The 18,894-nt window shown below is 40.4% G+C and overlaps 1 protein-coding gene across 1 annotated transcript; it reads right to left on the bottom strand.

Annotated features, from left to right (window-relative positions):
- Positions 1-2,412: 2,412 nt before the first annotated feature.
- plekhm2 (pleckstrin homology domain containing, family M (with RUN domain) member 2) lies at positions 2,413-18,868 on the bottom strand. Its single transcript, XM_044352155.1, has 20 exons — positions 18,115-18,868; positions 15,993-16,099; positions 15,487-15,596; positions 15,268-15,367; positions 14,936-15,023; positions 14,675-14,849; positions 13,962-14,021; positions 11,830-12,115; positions 10,924-11,736; positions 10,764-10,833; positions 10,355-10,445; positions 7,089-7,153; positions 6,729-6,817; positions 6,156-6,288; positions 5,663-5,853; positions 4,737-4,802; positions 4,429-4,588; positions 3,484-3,663; positions 3,224-3,340; positions 2,413-3,081 (listed from the first exon to the last, which is right to left on the bottom strand). Exons 1-20 carry the CDS (start codon positions 18,172-18,174, stop codon positions 2,944-2,946), a joined length of 3,099 nt encoding a protein of 1,032 aa, XP_044208090.1. The 5' UTR covers positions 18,175-18,868; the 3' UTR covers positions 2,413-2,943.
- Between the last annotated feature and the right edge of the window lie 26 nt (positions 18,869-18,894).

An 18,894-nucleotide genomic window follows, 5' to 3' on the forward strand; every position in this document is an offset into this window, starting at 1 on the left:
CACCAATCACTGGTGCAAAATATAATGGAGAAGCCAAAACAACTGCTAGCTCTCCTTTGTTAAATCAGTTTACGTTTTTTTCACGCAGACCATAATTCTTCTATACTTACCCACACTAAAGGTACACTTCTGCTAATGCAGACACAAATTCAATACCAAGAAAATGTCACCACTCAATTGAATAATTTAGTAACAGTTGTTCCCACTTTCTTTAAAATGGAAATGAAAAAAACACAATATGATATTAACACAAACCCACAACTGATACCATTCAAAAAAGACTAACAGCGAAAACAATGTGCAAGTCTGCATGGAAGCCTCCACTTGTCTCTACAGAGTGGAGAAAAAGGCAAATCTGTTGCATTTCCTGATAGAATTTACGACAACATTTAAATTGGTAAAGCAAGATCCCAGATAGACGAAACAGGCATGAGCATGTCATGTAACAGTGCAAGAGGGACATATACATAGAGTTGAAGTCGGAAGTTTACATACACTTAGGTTGAAGTCCTTAAAACTCATTTTTAACCACTCCACAGATTTCATGTTAACAAACTATATTTCTGGCGAGTCAGTTAGGACATCTACTTAGTGTATAACACATGTTATTTTTCCAACAACTGTTAACAGACAGATTATTTCACTTATAATTCACTATATCACAGTTCCAGTGGGTCAGAATTTTACATACACTAAGTTGACCGTGCTTTTAAACAGCTTAGAAAATCCCAGAAAATGATGTCATAGCTATAGAAGCTTCTGATAGGCTAACTGACATCATGTGAGTCAATGGAGGTGCACCTGTGGATGTACTTTAAGGCCTACCTTCAAACTCAGTGCCTCCTTGCTTGACATCATGAGAAAATCAAAATAAATCAGCCAAGACCTCAGACAAACAAATTGTGGACCTGCACAAGTCTGGTTCATCCTTGGGAGCAATTTCCAAACACCAAAAGGTACCACGTTCATCTGTACAAACAATAGTTTGCAAGTATAAACACCATGGGACCAAACAGCCGTCATCCTAGAACAGCAAAGGACCTCAAGAAGATGCTGGAGGAATCAGGAACAAAAGTATCTCTATCCACAGTAAAACAAGTCCTATGTCGACATAACCTGAAAGGCTGCTCAGCAAGGAAGAAGCCACCACTACAAAACCGCCATAAAAAAAGCCAGACTACAGTTTGCAACTGCACATGAGGACAAAGATCTTTTTGGAGAAATATCCTCAGGTCTGATGAAACAAAAATTGAACTGCCTGGCCATAATGACCATTTTTATGTTTGTAGGAAAAAGGGAGAGGCTTGCAAGCCGCTGAACACCATCCCAACCGTGAAGATGGCATCATGAGGAAGGACAATTATGTGGATATACTGAAGCAACATCAAGCTTTAACCAAGTTAAAGCTTGGTTGCAAATGGGTCTTCTAAATGGACAATGACCCCAAGCATACTTCCAAAGTTGCGGCAAAATGGCTTAAGGACAACAAAGTCAAGGCATTGGAGTGGCCATCACAAGGCCATGACCTCAATCCAATAGAAAATTTGTGGGCAGAACTGAAAAAGCCTGTGCAAGCAAGGAGGCTACAAACCTGACTCAGTTACACCAGTTCTGTCGGGAGGAATGGGCCAAAATTCCAGGAACTTATTGTGAGAAGCTTGTGGAAGGCCCCGAAATGTTAAAGTTAAAAAATTTAAAGCAATGCTACCAAATTCTGAGCTTATGTAAACTTTTGACCTACTGTGAATGTGATGAAAGAAAAAGCTAAATCATTCTCTCTACTATTATTCTGACATTTCACATTCTTAAAATAAAGTAGTGATCCTAACTGACCTAAGACAGGGAATGTTTACTGGGACTAAATGTCAGGAAGGAATCATGAAAAACTGAGTTTAAAGTTGCATGTAAACTTCTGACTTCAACTGTATATATATAAATTCAGATCCACATTCTCTTAGGAAAAAAAAAACAAAACTGTTGTACATAATTCAGTGTAGAGGTACAGTGTGACCTTAGACGAACCAAAACCGAATATCAGACACATCCACAACCATCAGTGATGATGCACTGTAATACTGTACAGCGCTGTGCATTTGCACTATAATTTTACCACAGTTAAAGTTCAGCAGAACATCTTGTAACTGTTGAAAGCAAGAAGTGGCTTTTATCTTCACATAGTTGTACGAGCCGCAGTAAGCATTACTGATTTTTTAGTTTTTGTTTTGTGCAAGGCGAGGAGTGAACTTTTCCACATCGCAAACAAGCAGCTGCCGCCCCCCCCCCTTCATATATGGCTTTCTCTATATATACACACCACAAGAAGAATACAGATTGACTTTTCTTAAGAAATCAATGATAATTCTTTTATCTCACTGTGCAGGGAAGCTGCTTTGCATCCTTCTCGTCACTCAGCGTTTTCAATCCCATCTACATCTCAATGGAGTCAACGGTTAAAAGAGGAAATCTCCATTTCAGTGTTCATTTTAAAACAATGATTCAATTTAGCAGGAAGTATACATCACATCATGTGACACTAAAACTTCCTTGATCACCCAATGTTTGTTACTGAAGGTCAACCAGTGATTCAGCATATCTGTTCTACATTGCTGCTATTTCTGCTAATATAAAATCCATTGTAACTCTCTGGAGGTTCATTCATTTCATTTCATGTGAGAAGGTCTTACTGATGCATCACTGCGTTGTGATTTGCCATATGCATTGTTACTTCTGTAGTGAATTAGAGGTGGATCACAGGTTTATGCTGTAGTACTACGACCAGTAACCATGTCTGATTAGTGTATCTCAGACTTTCAGCGCAGAACTCTCAACAGTTTGCAGTAACACAGACTGTTATTTGTTAAATCCATCTATCCTGGAGCTATATCAGACTGTTTCATTATCAGTCTGTCTCAGTGGCTACCCACAGGTATGTGTGTGTGTCTGTCAGCACCAGGGCTCACGTTGGGCTCTGCCTCGAGCCAGACTGTCTGCCCGCTGCCAGGCGCTCTTCATCAGGGCGAGGGCCTCACCACAACGCTTCTGCACCGATGGATCGGATACCTCATTGTGGGGAAGGTCAACCTATGAACAGTAAGGACGTGTATGAGCAGTTGTTGGCTTTAAGCTCTTATATGCTGATATTTTGGGAGAGCAAATGTTAGAATTATTGTAATATTACTGCATTTTTCCCCTTAAACCTCTGAGAACGTCAGTATCTTCCCACCTGGAAAATAGCTTTCCATGTGTTGTCCAACACCTCCAGCAGGCGATCTCTCTCTTCACATCCACTGAAGTATAAGACCCATGGAGGGAGGTACTGAGAGCGATCAGCTGCAAACTCCTACCCACAAAACAGCGGGAGAGAATGGGAAAAATCTCAGTGTAAAGCTTTATAAAAGTCCTAAATGAAAGCTACTTCACACAAGAACTGTACACTTGTACTGGGTCATTAATTAATGTTTACACCATGAGATAGCCACTCACAATGACACAGTACTCCTTGTCGGCCTCTAGGCTGACAGCAATGACATCACAGATATCAGCGCTGCCCAGCGAACGGAAGAAGCTTGTCTGACAGTCCTGATGGCAAGTTAGCAGCTTCCTGTCTGTCACAACCAGGCAACATGGGATACATGGTGTGGGCGCCACACCCTGAGGGATGACCTGGAGGTGAGGTGGTTGTAGGTTAACATATCAAGTGGACAATTAATCAATCAAACAATTAATCCACTGACACTATGTATAAAAGAATTTATACGAGCAAAATCCTAATGTCTCTTGAATATAATGAACATCTGTTGTAATTGATTCCTAATGAGCTTTTTCAGGGAGGAAACAGTCTGTACAGGCAGCACAGTGTATGCTGACAGGGATTATTTGTCATGGAGCATTTATGCATTTCTAGCTGAAAGCTGTGTGGAAAGCCAGTTCAACTTGAGTTTGATGAGCTTCCCACTTGCTTGCATTAAGCTTGAATTAAGCATAACAATGTGTGAGATACCACAAAGAGGTCTTTATGTGTCATTATCACTAGAACAAGTGCACTGTTTGTTCCATTTCAATATGACTGAATTATTTTTACTTAAAGTAAATGCACATGGAGTCCATGTAGTTGCATTATTGCCGGAAAAATGGTCATAGTTCAAAGACAGACTAATTCCTCCTCTGTAACGGCTGAATGGACAGATCATGTGACTGATTGTTGCAAAGTATCTAGGCTTACATCATGTACATGCAAAGTTAAATATAAGTTTGAAGAAGTTTGTTTATGGACTGTTTAGACCTGTGTGCACTAATGAACAGAGTGTATGACACCCATCATTGTGTCCCTCCATCTATTAAGATGTTGTACCTCCAATATTAGAAACAGAAAACAAAAGATTTTTTTTAAATACTGGGTGTATGCACTATGCGAGTCTCCCTCCTTACCCCTTTGGAGACAGACTGGCAGAGCAGCAGCATCCAGTCAGCCATGTCCTGTTCATCGTTGGCACTGAGCTCCAGTGGGGGGCGCTCTGTCAGGATGACTTGGAAGGCATGTGGACGCTCTGTGCTGTTTGAGCGACGGCAGCCACCACAGTGCTCTCCACTAATAAGGAATGAAGGGGCACAAAGAGTGTGAAATTATATAAGTGAACATATTTTTTTTCTTCCCCCTAATGTTTATTGCTTTTGAACACTAAATGCATCGCAGGTTAACCATCTCCAGTCTGATCTATCAGCCAGTTGAAGCTTACCGCATGGTGACTGACAGCAGAGGTGTCACATCAGTTCTTTCTGCATACAGGTAGAGAATCCCATTGCTGCAAGGAAACAGGACAAATATTTATCAGAAGCTCTTATATCATGTAATATATAATATTAAGAGGGTCTGGACAAAATAACAGGAACACCTTACAAAATGATACAATTTAACACAACAGCCCAGACTGTAATATTTGATTTTTGTCTAGCTGGTGTCAGACAGGTGTTAATTCTACTTTATACTAACTTTTGAGGGCACACTTTTTCATTGGTGTAACTGAAATGGTGTGGATGTCAATCACACAATTGTTTCAAACTATTTTGATCTGGCTGGGCCTCTAGGGGCCACTAGTGTAGCTTTTAGGTTTCTTACAAAGATGCACCATAAATAAATTATGACCACATGAATTTTAAAATATTATTATGATTCCTGTAAGAGGTAAGGCCATTGCCAAGAAAGTGTCAGCCCCTTCCATGCATTTTATATTATATTGTGTACCACTGGACAGATTGGCATGAAATCTGCTAGGCTCTATAAAGGGAGCACAAACAGAGCTCAGGCTTTCAGCATGTCTGGCAATAGCAGATGTTGAAAGGGGTAAAAAAGCCAAAAGGAAACCTCGCTTGCAATATGTCTGGCATTTTTTCTTAAAGTCAAAAGAGTGAAGTGGAGCAATTAAGTACTGGGGATTGTTTGAAGTCAAAACTCAAAATTGTTTTTTCAGAATACAATATTTTAGGTGTCAGTCTCACAGTCCATAAATATTACGATGGAAGTGACATTAATGCTTTTGTGAGGGAAAGTGTAACTGGAAACACGCTTTTAATGTCAGATGAACAGTATGTAGCATGGAACTCAGCCAATATAACGTATTAATACCAGTTGAGAAGGAGACTGATGGGTAAAACCTGCCCGTACCTGAGGACGAGGTAGCAGCTTTTCCACAGCTCTTTGCCCAGGTAGGTGGTTCCAGCTCTGTAATGCACAATCCCCTCCTTGGCACTGGAAGGTAATCTAGAGCTTGGTGGGACACCCTGGGGTGACAAAGTCATGTCCATAGGATCCTCCCAGTGGACCAGTGAATACAGTTGGATAGACACTTCATAAACCTAAAGAAACAAGCAAATATTGGTTTACCACTGCTTTATAAGTCAGCATAAGAATAGAGTGAAAAAGGGAACCTTTTAGGAATGAGTGAAAAGCTGGGACTCTCAACCTTTTTAGAATTACAAAGACTAAGATATTATGACTACATGCAACTTCCCGCAGTCATGGGACTCAAACACAGGTGTCATTTACAGGAGAGGATTAAAGGATTATACTTCATGCGTAAGCTATAAGCTTTGCCAGCCTTCTTTCTGTAAAGAACAAACCTGTGATGAACTGTGTGTGACGTTTAACATGTCTTTACCTCACAGTGAGATTCCTGGGAGATAAACTTAGTGAGTGCAAGTTTTTCCATGGTGGCGTCAGTCAGCACGGAGGGATACGGAGGCTCACGACAACCCTTGACCATGGCTGACTTGAGAATAGACAGGAACCAGCTGAAAGCAAAGGAGAAGGAAGGATTGGATGAAAAAAGCATGCAGTTTGAGATGTGTCCTGTCTAGTTTTGTAACGTAAATATTCCTGTGTAGAAATGGCATTTAAATAGTGATTTAACAACCTCATGAAGTTTCATAGTCAAAGGTTGATATTTTGATTGGTTGCCAAGCTTCAAGAGGGTGGGTCTTCCTCTACCATGCCAGATGACAGGGCAGAGGAAGAAGAGAGGAGAGTGGTGGCTGCTGATAGCATAAATCTTGTTGAGACTGTGATGGACCCTGAATGATAACCCTCATCCCCAAAGCATTTTGGTTTAGTTTCTGTCTGTGTCTATTTGTCAACTTAAATGAACCGAAACCAACTGAGCTCAGTGTGGGTGTAGTGACAACAAGTGGACCAGAGCAGACTGGCACAGACACAGAGATACAGGCACACTCACACAGTCAGCGAGGCATCAGCTGTGTCCAAAAGGAATTTTCTTCGTCTGTTGGTGCAAACAACTGTCACTGTCTGTTGGTCGAGGCCCACCTAAAGGAAAACAGCATTACAATTCATTATTAGACATAAAACTAACTTCACACTCCATCGTCTCACATGACACCTTATGCTTGAGTCTACAGTGTTTGTGAGGAGGATTATACAGACACTGTGTTTGTAACATCAACAAACTTTGAAAGATTCCTTCAGATAACCGTAAGAAGACAACATGAAACTGAGAGTAAAAACACATGCATGTAAAATAATAGCAGCCTAACCCATGGACAAATGAGAGAAAATAGCAAATCCTTGCTGTACTTACTGAAAGATAGTCCAGCTCATTATAGGAAACAGCGTCTTCTACTGTGTAAGGCTTCTCTGCTGCACCTGTGGAGAAAAACAAAAATACAACCAAGACATGCAATGAGTACATGTCGAAATTAGGTATTTTCTGCCTGCAAAATAACCTTATTAAGAATTGTTCCCACTTGCTAGACCATTGTGTAGATCATATGGGACTAATGTAGCACAATTGCAGTGGTAGAAACTTTCATCTAACTGATTTGACACAGTGGTCACACATCTCACAATTCATCTCAGATTTGAAAGGATCTTTAAGAAATAGAAACTCTTGGAGTTGCTAGTACAGAAGGACACAATCAGTTTCCAAAGTCATGGTCAATTTAAGATATCAAGGCTTGTTTCCTCTGTGTAAAAATGTATTGTGACTACTGATACTCAAATCAGTATGTCCAAACATATGACTTGCACTGTTTCACCCTTTTAACACTCTTGACTTGGTTATTTCTAAAGGCCTTGATGTAACTCCAAAGTGCACTCTGGATGTTGGGATTTCAGATCACTTTTTAAAGTTTTTTTTCAATGTTGCTTATAAGCTAAAACATGTTGATGGATTAGAATTTGTCAAAAGATACTCCATTTGTGCAGACACATCTGGTCACATTCTGATTTTAATTTGCTTTCCTTGTCATTGTGTGAAAATATGGTCAATAATTTAAACTTGTCAGTAACACAAATTATGGATGACACTACGCCTATAAAAACTAAGTTTATTTCTGGTAAAAGAAAAGCACCTTGGAGGAATGTGGAGAGAGCGAGGGCACTAAAAAAAAACCTGCCACAGATCTGAGTGCGTAAGTGGCGTAAGACCAAATTGCAGGTTGATTATAATATCTATAAAAACCTCAGTAAATATAACAAATAAATGAAAAAATCTAGACTCTCAAACAAATACCTGCTGAGCTCCACTCTTCAGAGAAATGCAATGAATTTGCCTCATGCTTAAAATATAAAATTTCCAATATTAGGAGTAATAATGTGGCTTCCTCTGCTGATGAGTGTGACCTCTCTTCTTCCACAGTCTTAACTCAGTTCCATGTTGACCACACTCTGTCCAACTTCCCTCCCATTCAACGTAGTGAAATACAAGAAGTGGTGCAGCAGTTAAGTTCTGCAATATATGCTCTTGACCCAATGCTTACTAAGTTGTTCAACAATGTTTTCAGCTGTTTGGTAGATGATGTTCTTGATATTGCTCATGCCTGCCTACTCTCTGGACTCTTTCCGACAGGTCTCAAACATGCTATTATAACACCATTGTTGAAAAAGAGTAATCTCGATCTACGTGTTTTTGAGAACTACAGACCAGTCTCTCACCTTCCAATCCTGGTAAAAATTCTTGAAAGGTTGTATACAAACAATTACATATGTATCTGTCATCTAACAATTTGTTTGATGTTTACCAGTCTGGTTTCAGTACAGAAACTGCCCTGGTCCATGTTGTTAATGATCCTAAAATTAGCTCTGACAACCATAAAGTTTCTATTCTTGTACTTGTTGACGTCAGTGCAGCCTTCGACACAGCTGACTATATAATTCTTCTTCAGTGCCTTGGACACTGACCAGCCAACCAGCTATTCAAAGTCTCTCTCCTTAGAGGCACAGTTCCTAATTGGCTTTCATTACATGTGTATTCTATATGGAGTCCCTCAAGGGTCAATTCTTGGCCCACTACAGTTTATTTGTATATGCTCCCACTTGGGTCCATCATTCAGGAATACAATAATTCATATCTCTCCTATGCTGATGTAACACAGTTATACATATCTAATTCTGCCAACAACCCAAGCTCTTTTACAGCTAAATGAGGACAAAAAACAGATTCTTTTAGCAGGTTTCAAGGCTTTGAGGCACTGGATTCACTCTTTGTTAACTCTCGTCACTAAAACCCTGTAAGCACGCAAAGAGTGTGGGGGAGATTTTAGACGCTGATCTTAACTTCCAGAGGCACATATCTACTATCATCAAGACTGCATTTTATCAGCTCAGAAATATATCTTCCTGTATATATGCTTCCTGTCACAGTCAGACTCTGAAAAGCTGAATCATGATTTTTTTTTTCTAATAGACTATATTACTGTAATGCACTTTTTGCCAGACTAACAGAGCAGGTGTTATTAACTAAAACTAAAACGTTTGAACACATCGCTCCTATTTTATCTTCTCTTCACTGTCTTGACCCAGTAAAACAAAGAATAGATTTTAAAATACTTCTTATTGTTTTTAAATCTATGAATGGCTTAGCTGCTACCTACGTTGTTGACATACTCACTGAGTACAAACCAGACAGATCCCTTAGATCATCAAGCAAAGGTCTCCTCACTATACCGAGAATACATTCTACATCAGTTTATGGTTCCTTCAGTCATTATGGTCCTACTCTCTGGGATTCTCTACTACATGAACTAAGGTCTGCTACAACAGTGTCTTCTTTTAAAAGCAGACTAAAAGCATATCTTTTTTTCACAAGCTTTTAGTTAGGTTTAATGTATGTAGTTAACAGGTACAAGTTTTATTTTAGAATCAGTTTTAATATTATTATTCCCTTTTTTAAATAATAATAATCTATTTTTATCTTATTCCCTTTTTATTGTAATACCTTCTTATCTTATATGTTCTTATCTAACATGTTTTTGTCATGTATGATCTTTGCTCACTATCCAAGATCAGCATGCCCTTATGTGTCCAATCTTCGAAAAACAACATTGATTTCTATGAAAACACTTGGTCCCCGTTTCTAAAATACCTTCAACGCCGATTCCTCTTTCTACAAATGGCCCCTAATATAAGTGTATGTGTAACTATTCTTTTCAACTTGTATTTTTTATTTTATTTTTCTTTATGCTCTAACAAATCTACAAGAAGACGCAATGTGCAGTTTGTCCCATCGACCCTGTTTGTCTGGTTTTGTCTGTCTTGTCTCATCATGTCTTGTCTGTTTTGTTATGTCTTGTTTCTCATCCTTTATACATAAACACATATATACAAAGAATGATGTGTATTTTTTTGGTTTGTTTCAGTGTTGCTTTGTTGTTCTGTACTTTGTATTGTATAATTCTGTATTCAAAATTAAAAAAAAAAAAAGCCTATTTTTTGTCTTCTTTTTTATCTTGAAGCACACTGAGTCTACATCTGTCATATGAAATGTGCTGTATGAATAAACTTGACTGGACTTGACTATAATGAAATGAAGTCAAAGCATGGTGTGTTGAGTTTGTAGCTACTGACCCTTCCTAAGCAGGTAGATGTAACAGTCAGTCAGCAGCAGGTAAAGGGGCTGCAGGTCGCCCTCCATATGGCCTGTACTCATCCTCGCCATCTGAAAACACAAAGATAAATTGTGTCAAGTACTTGCAACCGACACACTCATAGTGCACTGTTCACTAGTGAGGCAACTGACAAAGCCTTGCAACACTTCCAACAAGCAATTGTTCCCAAACCACTTCTTCAGTGTCAAAACAAGTATGAGTCAATCAATACCTAAACTACCATTTTTCCTGGCTGAAAACTGAGTGAAAGAAGATTAGGCCAAGGAAAACACTATTAAACAAATACTTAGCACATACATTGAAGTTTTCTCCAAAGATCTAACTTTAGTAGTGTCACAATGAATAAAGAATAGCGCCTCAGTCGTTACCTTGAAGAGCTGCTCCTCATTCTCTCTGAATACATGGATCATGAGAAGAAGCAAGTGATTGTTATCCACCCTGAAATATGAAGAGTCAAGAAAATTAACCACACATTACAATTAGACAATATTACATCAACAAAAGACAAATTCTGTAGGAACTCCTTACTTAAACTCTGCAGGATGAGAACTTTCTGAGGGACTAAGCTTCTCTTCTTGTAGTTGTTCTTCTGCCTCCTCAGCAGTAAACTCATTCTTGTCTGTTTCCTCTCCTTCTTGTACTTCTTGCTCTCCGTTCTTCATGTTGGGCTCCTGTCCTGCTTGTGCTTTTGCCTTTCCTTCATCTTCATGGCCACCTGAAAGAGTCTGCGACTTGCTATGCTCTGTAGAGTCATGGTGGCCACCACCCGTGGGAGCAGAGTCTGGACTGTTGGGGGCAGAGCAGCATAAGTCTGTAGGCACAGGAGAGGCCTGCAGGAGGTTGGGGCTTGTGGCCAGAGGGGCGTGAGACGTTTCTCCTGGGGCTGGGTCAGGTGGCTTGCCGCCTGAATCTTCTCGAAAGGGCTGCTGTGCAGGGGGCTCGGGGCCCTGGTTACAGCCTTTGCTATTTTTCTCCTCGTCCTCTGGGTTATCCCAGGCCTCCTCCCTATCCAGAACCCCGTTGAGCCGGTCCATGACATCACTGAGGGGTTGGCCCACACTATCCATCGAGGTGTCTGTCATCTCAGGGAGCCGTAGGAGGCCTTCTGCCCCATCTTCATCCCCTTCCTCCACAACCTCTGTTCCCGCCCTGCTTCTCCTCAACTCTCCTTCAGCATCAAGATGAATTACAGTGCAATTTAATGAGTCTACATCGTCTGAGCCTTGGAGGCTGTTGTCAATTTCCATGTGCTCAGAGGAGACTGAGTTATGGATGCTGCTGCTGGAATCTGTGGAGCCTTTCCCACGTCGCTTCTTGGCTGGTTTCCGTCGTCTGGCCATCCTGGAAGACCAGAGAGGTTAGCTGTTCTAAATACAATTTGATTAACTATACAAATAAAATGTGAACCAGCAACAGACGCTGTAGCTACCGTACCTTATGACCTCCAGCTCGTTGTTGGTGCTCTCTGTGTCATCTCCAGCGGTGGTGGCATTGTAGCAGCTGGCCACATGAACCGGCGTAACGTCGGCTGAGGTGTTGGTGGTATTAGTGTCCGAGTCCTCATTGAAGGGGTTGTATCTAAACGTGGGACTGTGTGGAGAAAGATGAGCTACCTTCACCTTGACAGTGCCGGTGGAAAGGACCACTGTGTCGCTGATGACTGTCTGGGGGTCAGAGCCACTGGATCGCGGGCAGCTGGCCTGGTCGGTCAGGTCACCCTCTACCATCAAAACCGACACTGAGTTACCACAAAGGCAGCAATCACTCACATTTTCTTTTATAGTCATAGAAATACACAAAATTTTTGGTACTGTCTCACTGATGCGTTGAGTGACAAACGTAGACAGAAAGTTTAACAATAGAAAGTAATTTCGGAGTTCGAATTTTTAGAGTTGTTTCTATTTATACACATGATGGATGATTTATTTTGTCTATGTTTTCATCACTAATGAAAAGTTGACCACTGAGACAATTTCACAAAAACTTTGTGTATTTCTTCATCAGCATAGCACATACAAAAATGTTAGGGGCTGCAGTGTTCTTTGTAGTTTATCAGCAGGGTCAGAGAGGCACAAAACGCGATGCGTATGACATCAAGTAGGTACACAGGTAGCAGCTTTCTTTGCAGTGGCACAGGCCTAGGTCAAGCATTACTTCTGTAGCTAGAGGCGGGTCATACTAAAAAAATATTTGAATATCATAATTTGCAAGAATCCATACAGGCTTTTGTCATTTAGTTACTTTGTGTTTACTGAGATTCAGTTTCTCTGATGCTGTTTCCACTAACTGTTTTCATTTACAATTATGTCTTCATCAGAACTACAAAAATTGGACAAACTTGGATGATTGTAGTACTTATTCATCTAATAGCATCCGGCCATTTCTATAAGCGAGGGGAATGGACTTTGCTTTTAACAATTATTTTTATGCTCATTTAAATTTAAACCATGACATTAATAGTCATTCATAATAAAACAGACATGCATATTACATGTGTATATTCAAGCTCACTGCAAACACATGCTTGAGCAAAACACAGCAAAAAGATCATTTGCACCCTATGACCTTGAGCAACTATTCTCGATTGTTACCTCGCCTCACACTACAGTTCAGCTGAATCTAGGCCAGTGCCGCGTGTCACACAGAAAGAAGAAGACAAGACAAAAAAAACGATACACCAGACACAAAGATACACAGATACACAATTGACTGGAGACAGACTGGAGACAGACTGGAGACAGACTGGATGAGGTGAGTACCAGCTACATCAGGCATTCATCTTGCTGTGGTAAACAATAAGGCAGAGTGAGCATTATGATCATTCCCCTGATGAGAAACACATGCACAACATGACAGATAACAGTTCCATGTACCCACCCAACACCGAATTCCCAAATGACCCAAAGTTACCAGTCAGCTTACTGTGTATGATGATGCCGTATATTTCTGTTCAATGACTAGTTAACTTTGATGATCCTAAATTCTTTGTTGAGCACCTTGAGCAGGATATGGTGAGATAAACTGTAATACAAGTCCATGAAACTCACATAGATATATTATTTTTTTCAGTTAGAATTTAAAGTGGGTAGGGTTACGATAAGATAAGATAAAGTTACATTCTCTTATCATGTTAAACATAAAGATTTGTTTGTACAATTATAAACTAAGCCTCTGGCTACCTATTTTTGTTTATCAAATCCAGTTGCGTAACAATCATAACTACATATCACCTAATTCAAAGTCCACCAAATATAGTCACTAAAAAATTGTAGTCATGTGCCACAGAGCTTTAGATTGAAACCCACATGCCTTCCAACTGAATCCGGTCTCTTCAAAATGAGGGCATTTTTATCCATGTCCCTTTGACCATGCTTGGTTTCATGTCCTCAGATCAGCAGTGTTTTGTTTTTTTTACCAGTTAGCTGTATTTTGCATATTAACATGTGTATTTACTGGCTAGAGCACCCAGCATGCATTAAGCCCAAAGTGTGGGATAGCCATGCCAAATAGAAGGGAGGGAGAGAGGATGGAAGAGCAGGAAGGGGAGGGGTTGACCAATGTCCCACCTTCCCAGTCTGCACTTGGCATTGACTGCAACACGGGGAAGATGTCACCGAAATCATAATCTAAAAAAAGGAGGGATAACATTCAACATTAGAGAGAGATGGAGTGGAGACAATAGAGAGGAGGTTGAGACATGGTACAGAAACAGAAATGGCATCACATGTGGTGTATGAAAAAAAAAAAAACAGAATCGATAGGAAAAAATAGACTGTGGGAACTAAAACAGGGGAACTGCCTCAAAACTTGTTGAACAGCGATGGGGCAAGCATTCACTCAGCGCTGCAATCACCAATGAGAACATTCTGTAACCATCAGCCTCTGCAAACATAATGCATTTGATAAAATGCACTTTGGTGTCTTTGAGTCACAAGTGCCTGGCAAAGATCAATCTAACCTCTGGTTCAACATGCCATTAGCTTGACATCACCATATGAATTTGCGCCAAAGCATATGAGTGTGTACTTGCACTTCTGCTGGGCCTGATCGCATCATAAACCCAAAAATAAAGGCTGACATTCTCAGCATATTGAATCAGCAGGAGAGTCACATCACAATTACTCCATATAATAAGTGTCCAGATTAGAGCCATTTCAAGACAAAGCAGCCCATAGAATCCATAATGTAGATGGGGGGCGACGCTGGCTGGCCAATAATACTGGTAAGGTAAAACAAGGATCAGATAAAACAGGGGTTAGAGTAAACCAGTACACCTTACCTTCACTTGAGGGAGCTATGGCACTGTCATCCCACTCCAGGTTGGTGGAGGTGAGGGAGGTGAAGGAGTGCAGGGACAAGCTGTCTGAGCTTGGCAGCCTTTCCTCAAAGTCCAGCAGGTTCTGGGGTTTGTAGTATTCTGGCATGTAAGGGGCCACGTCCAGATAGGGCACATCCTGAGCCAGCAGGACACAACAGGAATGTTAGAGACATGTTACTAACTGAGCATTTGTGTTGATATTGGGATGAAAATTATGCTAACCAGTTCCAGATCAAAGCGAATGAACTCCAGGCCTGACACCAGTGTGAGGAAGAGCGTGAGGTGGTCATGGCTGCAGACCAGTGCATTCCTAAAAGAGAAAGAAATCAGTTGACTTCATGTGAGTGACCACAAAATCACTTGAACAATGTTTAAAAAACTGCTAGGGAAGATGAGGCATTATATCAATTTATTCTCCAGCCTAACAAAAACAGAAAGTAATTCCTGGGATGCACTTAAATTTAAACATGTTAGCATCAATTTAGGAGAGTGTCTGAGGATGGATCTCTATTTTTTTTTTAAGGTAATCAAGGTCAGACTACTGAACGACTTACTTGAAATAATACTTCTGTAGTAATCCTTGGTTCTCCTGGAAGAGCCGCAGATAGCTCTCTAAAGAGCTCTCACTCAATGCCAGGTACAACCATGCCCGACCTACACAGAGAAGTAAAAAAATGTATAAGTATATAACCCATTGAAGGAGGAATGGTGCTTTACTCCCCAAGTACTCTACATGTGAGTGTGTTTGACTGTGAAAGAGAGAGATGTCTCACTTCGACCAAGATTGGTTGCTATGTGCTGAAGCTCATCTATCTGGCGGACAGCTTCTCTCCTGGTGAAATGAAGCACCAGCACCCAGTAGCCTGAAGAGATGTCCTGCAGCCTGCAATGCAGAAAACAGTCAAAAATATCATGTGCATGAGGTACAAAGGAGACAGGGGAGGGTAGTGACAGAAGAGAACTCAATTTACACAGAAATTTGACAGCAATATCCTTTGAAGTATTCACACCTAGAACAATTCTTTGTAGCTTGAGTTTAAAAACTGTTAAAATTGCCTAAAAAGCACGTATTGTGAGAGTTAACATGGAGAGCTGTGAGGCTTGTTCATATGTGCCAAAAAACACAAGAATAATAGGATTTATAAAAAGGAATGCATGCATGACTGATATAAATAAATCAGATTACTGTTCGCAGTATGCACATTTCCTGTTTTGTACATTTCCGTGTGCATTGACACACTTTTATAAATATGCTGTGACTTCCAGTTAAGCCTCTTACCCATACAGCAGAGCGTGGTCAAGGTGTTCACAGAGACGCTGCAGGACGCGGTCGTGATTTCGGATGGCTGGAGTCTCATCTTCACAGGCTGCAAAGTAACTCTGCAACTATAGAGAGACATGATTTTCTGCTGTTTGTTTTGCAGGGGAGAGGGAAATTGTTAACTCAGTTTCAAGTAATAAAGTTGCTACTGTTTTTTTAAAAGAACTTATTGTACTTGAAAGGTTATCATAAAATCTTTAAATTATACTTATTAAAGTGTCTATTTTCTAAACAGGTTGTACTCATCAGGACTGGCTGGCTTGGGTGCATAGATATGGAGAGGAATGTTTTTTATTATTTATGCTGCATATACCTAAAACCGGCTTTAATTCATTACTTAGGTTGTACTTTACTATTTGTGTGGGACACAGTGTGTGTCGTGCATGGAGCAATGACTATGAGCAGAGTTTGACAATAAGACTGTTAGGAATCACAGCCCTTTAATGCATAGTCCCTAAAGTTTAGGACAGTGCAGCAGGAAAATTCTCCTACTGTACAACGTATAGTCAAAGTGACCAAGGAATTTCAGGCCAAGCAGTGGAATGTTCTTGACTGGCAAAGTCAATGACCTGACCTCAATCCACTGCTGAGGACCAAGTTGAAGCCAAAGAATCCATGAAACAAGCTGCAAGGGAAGCTGGTTGGACTACATGCCTGACAGAGCATCAACAGGAAAGATACTAAGTGTCTACTGATGTCTGTGGGTTGGAGACCGCAAAAGATCTAACACCAAATTCTCAGAAATATGACAATCAATTTGTCCTAAACATTTTGGTCTCCTAAAATTGGGAGACAATGTATTAAAAGGGCTAGAATTACTAGGTCTTGTGGATGTAATTAAAGGTGAAAGGTGATTTCACACTAATAGTTATTATTTCATTTCAAATCCGAAGTGCTGGCATACAGAGCCAAAACAACAAGAAATGTCTCACTTTCCTAATATTTACTTATTGATTGCACTGCACTGCACTGCAGGTATCTTACTGGATGGGAATCATTTACATTAATTCTGCATTTCTATCAACACATACAGAGCACAATGTTAGATGCAGCTCTACTGAAAGGTACTGTGTGTTCATACAGATGAGGCTATGAGTGTTTCTTTGAGGATCCTCCGTCCTGCAGAGACCTGCAGAACCCTGAGGCATGACCAACCCAAGTGTAGGATAGAGAAGCTTTGAGAGTCCTCACCCAGAGAAAGATCACCATATCCACATGACTAAGCAATGTTTGTCTGAGGTAAACACTGTACACTTTCTTGGAAGCTTGAGGCATACCATTTCATAAGCACTTTCACAATCCTTATGCTGTTATAATGATAAAAGCAATAAATGGGGTAAATGGGTTAAAGACTTATTAGACAAATGTGGGTTAAGGAAGTAAGACACACTACTGGGCTCCTTGCATTAAAACACACTAAGATGGAGCTTCCTAATGCAATCATCTGATTATGTGTCTGGTGGACTTGTAATGGGAAATAATGGAGACAGGCAAAAATGAGAAAGCCCATGAGAAATAAAACTCAAATGTACATGGATTTGGAAACATTCAAATATGCAGGGAGAAGAGGAAGAAGATAGCTAACAGTGCTTTTTGTCAAATTACTAGAGGGGTAGTCCTCCAAGATTGGGTATAGCTTAACAAAAATGTAAAATACTTCATAAATTTAATGGAAATCAGGAGCAAGTATCTTTTGGCTAGCCCTTATATTGTAAATATGTGCCCGCTGCATAACGATACTGGCTGCAGGTGTGTTTACAACACATGCCGCAGTGAGCAAACACTGGGTTGGTGCCTTTTATTGTGCTCCATAATCAAAAAGAAATTACCACATGGCAGCTATAAACATGAAGGCAAACTGGGAATTTATAGTGATTGGTTTATACATTCATTAATTTTATCAGTCAGGGTAAGGCCCTTTCAAGACTGCGAGCTGGTAATGTACCCCCGACTTGAAAGTTGCCAATAGATGACCTAACGTTAGCTAACTTACAGTAATTCAAGCATGTGAAAACACGTAAATTAACCTATGTGACATTATTCAGCTAGTTAAATGAGCTGATAACCGATAGGCACTCACCTTCTTGACGGACAGGGAGATGTTTTCCAATATGCGGTCCTTTACTTTGAGTTGATCCATCACTGGTCTGTCAGCTGACTCCCAAAGCAGAGCTCTTGTTTTGCTAAAGCTAACGCCGCCTTAGCTAGCTAACATCTTGCGCTCAAAAGACAGTTGGCTTCCAAACTAGCGACACAGCTTTGGCTGCTTTGTACACACTGAATATATGACAGCCGCGTTAATAAATAACTGTCAGGTTATGGCTAGCGAGCGGTGTGAAAGGCCAACCTCTGACGACAGATACGTTTAGCAGTTAGCCAAATGATGTTGCTCTGCTTCGAGTAGTTAGCCACTTGACTTTTTAACTGCGGACAGGCTGAGGGTGGCTAGCAAGTTTCAAGAATCCAACCATTCATTACTATCAGCCTAAATTTGTTTATCATACTTTCCGTTTCATTCCGCTTCATTACCTATTATTAACTACTTTAAGTTACCTTTCCGCGCATTCACCTAGCAGCGAGATATAGCTAATTTGATTAAAGTCTCAGATGTCTCGGGTTACTTTTTGTGCAACGGCTCTACACCCCCGTCAGAAGGTGACGTCACCACTATCCCCAGCGCGTTTTGTTGTGGCGTGAGAAGAAAATGAGGAGGACACAACTACACATCTGTTATATGGATCACACATCAGGATACTGGAGAAAAAAAAAATAATGAGGATGTTTTGACACTCAAACCAACCATTCAATTAAGCTGTAAGCCAAGGATGTAATATTGTACTATGAAAACAAAAATTAAGCC

This window comes from Thunnus albacares, chromosome 5 (assembly GCF_914725855.1).
Source record: "Thunnus albacares chromosome 5, fThuAlb1.1, whole genome shotgun sequence".
NCBI lineage: Eukaryota > Metazoa > Chordata > Actinopteri > Scombriformes > Scombridae > Thunnus > Thunnus albacares.